Source organism: Neolamprologus brichardi, chromosome 6 (genome assembly GCF_056152115.1).
Source record: "Neolamprologus brichardi isolate AB-2024 chromosome 6, ASM5615211v1, whole genome shotgun sequence".
In the NCBI taxonomy this organism is placed as follows: Eukaryota; Metazoa; Chordata; class Actinopteri; order Cichliformes; family Cichlidae; genus Neolamprologus; species Neolamprologus brichardi.
The window spans coordinates 3,939,094-3,949,094 of NC_142109.1; the positions used below are offsets into that span (position 1 = coordinate 3,939,094).

Below are 10,001 nucleotides of genomic sequence, written 5' to 3' on the forward strand. Positions count from 1 at the left end.
TGGGTAAATAGATTGGGTTTGTCCTACAAAATAATTATTCAACAATAAAAAAAAAAAACACAAAAAACATCTGCACATTAATCCAGAGTTCAGTTTCATATGTCTGATATTGTTTGTTAAATCTGGTGACACAAACACAGTCAAAAATTCATTGCTAGCGTGACATGTGGTCCTTTTTGCCTTTGACCAATGATATGCTGGTTACTTGGACCAGTTTAGTATTTGCTGTCACAGAGGAATGTTAACCATAAATCCAAAAGACAAAACTGAAAAAAAATGTTAATTGCAAACATGTTTTTGCTTAGTAAAAGGATTGAATTTACATGGAAACTGTCACCTTAAAGCCTCATTGTAAATATCATCACAAACAGATGTTTTCCACACAGTTAACAAAGCTCCACCACATCCGATCACTGCATATAAATCTAAAAGAAAACAAAAAAAAATTTTTAAAACAATAAAATGAACACAAGGGAAGACTTTTGATTTAATAACTAAGCTTAAAATAAGTGTTACCTTTGAATATTTGTGGGAAAAATCTGATGCTACCCCAAGAATACAAAGCCACACTGGAAACGATGACAGGCTTGCAGCCCTCTGTCTTCCTGGAGTGAGGTGCCTGATCAGTAGCAGTGAGTTGACAGAAGTCGGTGTCTGTAAGAGTGGCCAAACACTGATACTCTGTCCACTTGTGCAGAGTCTAAGAAGCTGGAATGCAGGCACACTGTACGAGCTTGTTCTAAAAAATACAGAAAAAGGAACATTTTATTTGTGTTAAGGCCTAAAAACTACAAATAAGTTATACAATGAACAATGTTGAAATACCTTATAGGTGCTGCAGGCCACATAACCAGAATCCAGAGCAATCTCACACTCACATGATGGTGAGGAAAGACATGAGCTCTGCAATGAGGTTTGAATGTCTCAGTTGGGACACTGAAGAACTCAGAAGACAGCAATACCTGCACAGAGAGACAGAGTAGAAAAAGCATAGATTTGTAATCCATAATGTGAATTAAAACTCAAAAAGTTTCAACAAGTATAATCATTTGAGTGTGAAATTATTTGTGCAATAAACAGGATTTAAATTAATTAATTGAATTAAAAACACTGACATTTTTATCAAAGATAAAGAATCATACCTCTCTCTGCTCTGAGGATCACTGAGCATCTCTGACAGGAAATACAGTTTCCTCAGTATGAGTCATCATTGATGGTCTCAGAGGTGTTTAGTGTGGCAGCATGATGATGGTCTCCAGATCAGGCAGGAGGTCAGGTGATGGGTGTGTCATCTTCTCCATTGAAGACACACTGGTATGGCAGTTCATAAAACAGCAGACTCTGTGTGGCATGTAGTTATCTGTGCAGTCCAGCACTGATGGATCAGGTTTGGCTCAGCAGTTCATGAAGATGGTGTTAAGATTTTGTTGTTTCAGCTGAGGATGGTGAAGTTTGAAGGTTTTCCCACAAAGGAAACAGGACTGTGTGTGCCCTGTCTGAAAAAAATAATCTACAAAACATAAAGTGCTTTTAACACCACCCACCCTCCCCACCCACCCATCTCAGCCCCCAAGTGTCTATGTAATGCTGGTATGGGGTGTCAGTTACTAAATCTAATTAGTGCATCAGAAAGCAGGGGCTACACCTAAAGCCCCCACTTTCTGATGTCTTTATTTATTAGCAGCTTTTTCCAGCTGCTCAGAGAATTCTGACTTGGCCTTTATCCACCCAAACCCAAACCCACCCGGATAAAGGCCAAGTCAGAAAATGGATGCAGAAACTTTCCATGTACTTCTAAATCAGTTTTTATACATATTCTGTAAGCTGTACTAATGTTTTTTCTCTACATAATGTATCATTATAGACATCTCTGGTAGCCTAAAGATAGTTTAAAACTTTTAAATTTTTTTACCTGTAAAACATGATAATCAAAACCTCATTCATCCCAAAAACATTTGATTCTACAAAATCTACTATAATCAAGAAAATATAATTGTCTGTATTTATTCATGTGACCCATAATAAATACCTGCATTTATCTGGGATTTATTTATTTACTATTTCATATTTGAAAGCCCTTGGAGGGGAAGATCTCATTTGTTGAGATACATACGTCAGAGTAAAAAAAGTATCAAAAAAGGAGATGACAATTAACATCCATGAAAAAATGCATTAGTAGATTTAGTCATTTAAAACATGAGAATAAAAAATAAATTATGTCCGTTTAATACTTTTTGCAGCATATTTCAGATCTGAGGTGCATGATAACAGAAAGCAGATCTCCCAGCTCTGCATGAAGTACAGCCATGATTTGGTGAAATGATTAATAACATTGCAATAAGAAAGGGTCTTCTTACAGACAGAGTAGGGAAGACAATATGAAGAAATGTGATATTTCAATGAAAAATCTTTTTCATGCTCTATAATCAGTAAACTCTGTAACAAACATGATCTGTAATTGTTTCAAAACTCACCACACGACTTCATGATTGGCTCAAGGACAGGACACAAAACACAGGGTTGTGGTAACTGTAATATGTTCTCAGAACACCTGAATGGAGGCTTTTCTGTGGCTGAGAAATAAAAATCAGGTCAAGCAGGGTGTTCTTGTCTGTAGTGGCAGAAGTGATCAGCTGTGAATACCCTCTCGACTGAAACTGCTCCAGAATCTGTTTTCTTCCACTCTGTAACTGGTTCTCATTAAAATCTCCACACACAATTATTGGGTGACAGTCCATTATTTCAAGTGAATCTAAAAGACTTACCAGGTTTTGCATGAACGGTGTCAAACTGTAGTCAGGGGGTCTGTACACAACCGCAATGAGCGCAGGGAATGGAGCCTGAACCTTCAACACTAAAAACTCAAGATCAGTGACATTATGCAGATACTGTTTTACCTGAACCTGAAAATGATTCCTCAAATACACAACAACTCCACCACCACTTCTGCTGGCCATGTGAGGAAAGTTTGTGTAGGACACATGTCTGTTGCGTTTGAACATTGTGTAGCCGTCCAAATGAAGACTATCTGCAACAAAGGAGCCTTGGAGGTGAGACTCTGTGAGACACAAAACATCTGCTAAACACATTTCATGATGACTCTTGATGTCACTGATGTGAGATGGCAAACCCTCCGTATTGTGATGGATCAGTGTAAGAGTGTCAAGTCTGCTGGCTGTTTCTCTGACCTGAAGAAGAGGCATCATTTCCTCAACGCTGGCTTGTCTCATGGTTTGGAGCGCTGCAGTTACCTCAGGATTGGCGTAAATCTTTTTCTCATCCAAGTCCTGTAAATAGAGTCCACTGAGAGACGTCACCCTGCTGAGAGCAACATAAGCCATACCTGGTTCAAAAATGTTCTTCATTGAAACTACAGCTGTCTGTGTTGTAAGACCCTGGGTTTTGTGAATTGTGCAGGCGAATGCTAGCTTTACAGGAAACTGTCTGCGTACCGCTCCTTTAAACTTCAGACTCTCCTCTGCTCTCTCAATGTAAACCAGATCATCAGATGCTGCATTAGAACTGCGGTTGTGTCTCATAGGCTGCCGGTTGTCCATTCTGAGGCCCAGTTTAATTATGTGTCCATCATTTTCAGATCTCACCACCTTTACCAGTATACCAAAAGCACCATTGACTAAACCGTTTAGTGTGTCCAAGTTTCTGGTCAGCATCACTCGAGCTCCTTCAGCAACGTTCAGAGTGTCGGGTAAATCATTTCGCCCACCTGTAAATGGTTTGTCTCTTCGTGCCATTCTGCCTGTACGTTTATCCTTCTGGAAATCGTCTGCAGTGATGATTATGATGTTTGAATGAAGCTTCTTCAGGGTATCTGTGTTATGGGATTCCACATTCTTGTTGGTGGCATAGATGTGTAAGACCTCAGTTGGACATTCTTCTGGTGCAGTCACAGCCTGTGACAACAAATCTCTGTCGCACTGAGAAAGCTCATCTGTCTTTTCTTTGACTCTAATCCTGTTCAACATCTCTGCAAAGGCCACATCATCTTTCTGACGCATGATCTCGGTTAGAGTGATCATCTGAAAATGTTCCTGCCATAGGTCAATCTGTTCTGGATCATAAACACAGAGAGGTTTAGACTGTCGCACTGGTGGCAGCTGGTAAAAATCTCCAACAGCTAAAACTGACATTCCACCAAAAGGTCTCTGAGTGCCTTTGATTTGTTTCAGTCTTGCATCCACATAAGCAAAAAGGGGTTTTGAAACCATCGAAATCTCATCAATAACAATAATTTCAGCATTTATCAGCTCAGATCTGACTTCATCCAGTTGGTTACCAAGTCCTTGAATGGGTGGTTTCAGACTCCTGGGTAGTTTGAGTAGAGAATGTAATGTAGAGCCATTGATAGAAAAAGCTGCTGTCCCGGTAAATGACGTCAGTAAAACAGTTGGATTTGATATGTCAGCTTCTTCTGCATTAGCAGGCAGTCTGCTCAGGATCTTTGATGCTTCAGAGTGAATACATTTAATCAGATGTGACTTTCCAGTTCCTGCACCACCGTTGATATAGAAGAAAAATGGATCTGGGTTCAAACCACAAACTCGCTGAATACACCAGTCTCTTATAGCATAGAACACGCAGGCCTGCTTCTGGTTCAGATTCTGATACATGACGCGTACCACGGCTGGATCGACTGCAGGTTGTTCTCTGATGGCTCTGATCTCTGTTACAGCATCAGACTGACGACTGTAGTCGGGAACATTCTCCTGTTCGTTCTCATCATCATCATGTCTCTCAGGAAGATTCTCATCTCATTGCAGCCTCACAACTTCAGATTCAGGAGCCAGATTGCACCATTCATCGATCACAACATCCCTATTTTGTTCAAACTCTTCCAGTGCACTCTCAATATCCTCAGAGTTCTTCTCATACTTGTCTTTATTTCTTTTCACAACCCTTTTCACAGACTCACTGTGGTCTGAACATGGAAGTCGCACAAAACCTGAGTTGTAAAAGGACTGATAGGTTTGGAACCCTTGTGGTTTCAGTTCCTGCTCTGATCTGTGTGGAAGGTAAAGTCTCAACAGTCGTCCATAATATTGCTCAGGATCTTTTTCCTGTGAACAGTGGTAATACCTGATTATAGCTGGTTTATCATTCTTTCGCCTTTGTACAAATCCAAGCTGGTTTAGAAGAGGAAGCACATCTTTTCCTTCATTTGGACCACTCACCAACCTGCACAGCGCAGCAAAATCAGCCAGCGACATTTCCTCATATTCTGGTGTCTCAGGTCTGCATTTGTATTTATCACTCAAACTTGTCATCCAAATATTACAACTGTCATGTGTTGTGGTTTCCAGATAGCTCATGGGGCGACTCATTTTTACTGGGTTATCATCTGTTGGTACAAATACAACACTGCGGGAACATTTTTTCATTTTTAGGCCACAGACTCGAGTCACACACTCCTGTGCGCTGATTTCTCTCTTTTTTGAGTAAGCCTGCATCACAGCTCTCATTTCATCACATTCATTGACCGTGTTCTTTGCAGAGTTATCAAGAACTGTCTTCAGGTATTCAGAGAGGCCAGATTCTTTCTTCGTTATATATTTACAGAGGTATTCTATACATGAATAGGCATTCAAAATTAATGAGACATCTATATTTGCGTTCCAGGCTTCAAGCAGGTGAGGGTTGTAATTGTTGATCCAACAGTCCTTTGGGTCACGTTTCAGAATCAGAGCTGTTTTCTTGTTTATGTCCTGCAGACATTGTTCATACTCATTCATTGTCAAGTTGCATCGTGACAGAATCTGCTCTATGGTGAGCGAAGCAGCTTCAGGTTCCTTCAGCAGGTTCATCAAAGGTCTGAGTTTGGCTTTTGCAGCTTCAGTGTCTGAATCCTCATCCTGTCTCACAATCATTGTTCTTGTGGCTGGTGGTTTTGGAAACCCAAATCTACAACCAGAGTTCACACTCTTAAAGCATGTTTTTGTGTGGTTTTTGCTGTGCTTTTGTAGTTCAGTGACTTTTTTGTGCAGTTCAGGTTGTTTTTCTGGATCAGGGAGTTGAGCTGAGATGTATCTGTCCACAAAGTCACAGACCGTTTGGTCATCGTCCACATCTACTTCTACCTTTTCTTGAATCCACAGCAACATGTGTATATGCGGACTACCTCTGTGCTGGAACTCTACTCTGTAAAAGTAATCAATGATTTCACCAAGGGGCTGTGCAGGAGAAAAAAGCAAATCTCTGAACAAAGCCTCAACACGTTTATCAAACATTCGCATGGTGGTTACTGGATTTGATCTTAGGATTTCACACTTTTCTGACCAGTCCAGGGTTTCAAAATCAACCTCTTCACCTTGCTGTCTCTTTATTGCTTGAATCACTTCAGGCCATCTCATCTCAGCAGCAGAGAAAGTGACAAAGAACTGAGGTGTTCCTATTTGACGAACCATACTGAATACATCTTTGGTAGTTTTCTGCCAGTAAGCTGGGGTTCCTCTGAGTGGCTGCATAAATCTGATTGCATCTTTATTTCTTACCAGCTTCTCTACTTCTGTCTTACTTTGTAACATTCCTGATGTGATTTTGCGTCCATCTTTGGTCATAGTTTTACCTTTCCTTAGCTGTATTGTCATGCTGGAATTAGCCAAATGTATTTCAGTAACAAACTGTGAGAAAAACAGGTAATTTGTGTCTTTAGCAAATCTTGCGTCAATGTTGAAAAGCCTTGACTTGAAGTAAGCACTTGGTGTGAGTTTAAGAAGTCTCTTTTTGTCCAGTGTATTCTGACCAGTAGGAAACTGCACAGGAAATGCCATCGCTTCCAAATGAGGAGTTCTGAAAAAGCTAACAGGATTGTTTCTTTCTGCAGGAGCCACACAATATGTGTTATCACTGAAACAGAGAATCTCTTCTGAAATGTCAACAGGCTGCAGACAACTTTCTAGAGCAAAACCTCCATTGTTCAAATCACTTTCTGGTTCATCTGGATTTTGTTCCTCTGGTTGTTGATCACAGGATTGCATATTAATATCTTGGTCACTTTCAGACTCACTTTCGCACAAAAGGGCATCTTTTTCATAGTTGTCAATTTCCATTAAATCTGCTTCATCATAATCATCACTTTCCATGCTGGCTTCATCACTGCTGTCATCATCAGGTAACGTTGGATCACAAAGCAATGCATCATCTCTGATAACAACATCTGTGTACTGTGGGTGAATCTGTTTGAGTTTACGCAGAGCTTCAATGAGTTTAGACCAGGTGACAGTCTGGAACAGCTGATGGCCTTTGTAGCACAGTCGTCTTTTCAGCTTGATCCTCATGACCTGTGATTGACTTCTGAGCCTCGGTAAACAGTCAACTGTTTGTTGGACTTCAGATGGTACACACACCACATTACCACGTATGAGTCTTTGTCTGCCCTTTGGAAGTGGAATAATCTTAGCAAAAGGTATGCATTTGGCAATCAGATGTCTCTCCAGAATGTTGAGATCACACAGTTCAGCTGGAATATCTTGCAGTTCTAAACCATTGACAGCAGCAAGCCTGGGCATGCGTCCACTTTTGAGGGAACTGTGACACGTGTGACAGATATACTCCTTTTTTCTCTCAATAGGAAAGCTGCATTGATCATGACATGCTTCATCACACACATGAACAAATTTACCAGTTAGACACTGTTGAGCTACAGTTTGGTGTTTTGAGTAATTTTCTCTTTTGCAGATTTTCACCTGATTAGGAAAAGAAGCTTTTAGACAAACAGTACAAACATACGATGGTGCTGACTTAATGTTGGATCTGAAACGAGATATGGCCTCATTCATTAAAGTGTTATCTGGATGACATGGTAAACTTTCAGCTGGTCGATGCATCTGACAATATTTTCTTTTTATTTTCATTGCACATCTAATGTTATGCATCTGTCTAAAAGAAAAACTGTTCCAATATTTTACTCTCATTCGTTCTCTCATATTGTCCTTGTGTTGCTGCTGAAATTGTCTCTCTTCTCCATAACGTTTAGTGATGTAACATTTTTTTTTCTGTCTAAATTCTACACTTTCTTTATATAGGTTAGAAACATATGACCTCATGTAAGCTTTATGTTTCTCTCTGAATTCAGCACAAGTTCTGTATGTTCTTGTTATTCGTTCCTTCTGCTTTTCTCGGAACACGGGAGATTCTCTGTATGTTCTTGTTATTCGTTCCTTCTGCTTTTCTCGGAACACGGGAGATTCTCTGTATGTTCTTGTTATTCGTTCCTTATGCTTTTCTCGGAACACGGGAGATTCTCTGTATGTTCTTGTTATTCGTTCCTTCTGCTTCTCTCGGAACACGGGAGATTCTCTGTATGTTCTTGTTATTCGTTCCTTCTGCTTCTCTCGGAACACGGGAGATTCTCTGTATGTTCTTGTTATTCGTTCCTTCTGCTTATCTTTGAATATAGGATTGTCTTTATACATCCTTATGACACGTTCTCTTTTTCTCTCTCTAATTTTAGCACTTTCTCTATAGATCCTTCTCATTTGCTCCTTCTGTTTTTCCTTAAAATCATCTCTTTCCTTATAGATCTTTCTCAAATGTTCCCTCTGTTTCTCTCTATATGTAGGATTTAGCTTGTATAGATTACTTTTGTACACACTCTTCTTTTGTCTGTGATCAGGATCATTAGACATCTGCCTTTCTTTCTTTTTCTGATTTTCCTTTCTTTTTGGTAGTTTTTGTTGGGCCAGTGATCTTCTCCTCATTTTTTGCCTTTGCTGTTTACTATATTTCAGCAGTTTATGTGAAAGTTCCTGTGTTGTCTTGGTTGAACAGGAGGCAGCGGTTGGATCCTTCTGAGGAACAGAATCTGATGTTACCTGAGGTTCTCTCACAGAAGATGCAGATGTTTCTTTTTGTAAAAAATCAGAAGGACGATGGTTGCTTTCAGGAGCAGCTGTCTCATTTGAATAATCCACTCTGGATGATGTCACTTCTGTGGTTAAAGTGTCAGTCACAGTTTTCTGTGTCTGCTCAGTGGATGTCTTGGAGTTTAATTCAGGAACAGGTTCATTTAAATCTGGTGCTGGAGCACTTGTAGCGCATTGTCTGTATTCGGTGTTTTGATTAGCATCTCTTTGGTAAGCAGCGTTTTCACTGTGAAACTCGATGGGCTGTAGCTCATAAGTGCAGGTTGGTGCGATGTTAAACATTCGGTACAAACATTTGATCCTGTCAATCATGTCGTTAAGACGTGTGAATTTTAACATTACTGCAGTTCCACCACTTACACTTAGTGACAATGGCATTCCTGTAGACTTACGTGGGTGAGGGTCAAAGTATGCAAATTCACCTGAAGTCAGCCTGCAAACTGCGATGACTGTTCCTCCCATGACTAGCAAAGCGTAGCGAAACTCTGAAGCCAAACACTGTAGTCCCTGTTCAAGGCTCGGAAGATGATCTGTACCATCAAATGTGCCATAACGAGCAAACTGAGACATGTCCACTTGATACTCGTGTCTGCGGCTGGTGACCACTGAGGGAAGCTCATCACAGGCTAGAAAAACGCTGTTCACAAACCTCTTTCTGGCATCTGAATACACGGCATGGCCTTTGTCCAACACACGGTTAAGATCTGCTCTGGTAATGAATTCATCCTCGTGTAAGAATGACAGGAAAACCAAACTGTTAGCCATGCATTGCTGATTCCGGTACTTTCCATACTTAGCAGAGGCCTGGCTTCGGGATGCACAGATGCTACTCACTCGTGCACGACTTTCACTGTTTGTAACCTGTACATGAGACGGTCCTGGAGCTTCTCCATCATGCTGCGTTTGCACAGTTACCTGGGGTTCAGTCTGGATTACCTGCTGTACTTTAGCATTTGGCACAGATGATGAGCAAACACCTCTCTTTACCACATCTGCATAAGACACTGCGGCTGTCTGAACGCTGCTCTGCACTTCTGGACTGGGAATACTTGTAACAGACACATTTACCTCCTCACCGCTCTGAGAAACATTTACCTGTTCTTTCTGCTTTTGCCATCTAAG

The 10,001-nt window shown here is 40.6% G+C and overlaps 1 protein-coding gene and 1 long non-coding RNA gene across 2 annotated transcripts; both read right to left on the bottom strand.

The window, feature by feature from the left end:
* Positions 1 to 325: 325 nt before the first annotated feature.
* LOC148102423 (uncharacterized) lies at positions 326 to 1,497 on the bottom strand. The gene is made up of 4 exons (XR_015719109.1): positions 1,143 to 1,497; positions 826 to 962; positions 517 to 739; positions 326 to 425 (listed from the first exon to the last, which is right to left on the bottom strand). It is a non-coding gene; the product is annotated as an uncharacterized LOC148102423 (long non-coding RNA).
* A 387-nt stretch (positions 1,498 to 1,884) lies between these two features.
* On the bottom strand, positions 1,885 to 4,760 carry LOC148102424 (uncharacterized). The gene is made up of 2 exons (XM_087841517.1): positions 3,453 to 4,760; positions 1,885 to 3,287 (listed from the first exon to the last, which is right to left on the bottom strand). The coding sequence occupies exons 1-2, from the start codon at positions 4,626 to 4,628 to the stop codon at positions 2,484 to 2,486; spliced, it is 1,980 nt and encodes a 659-aa protein (XP_087697643.1). The 5' UTR covers positions 4,629 to 4,760; the 3' UTR covers positions 1,885 to 2,483.
* Between the last annotated feature and the right edge of the window lie 5,241 nt (positions 4,761 to 10,001).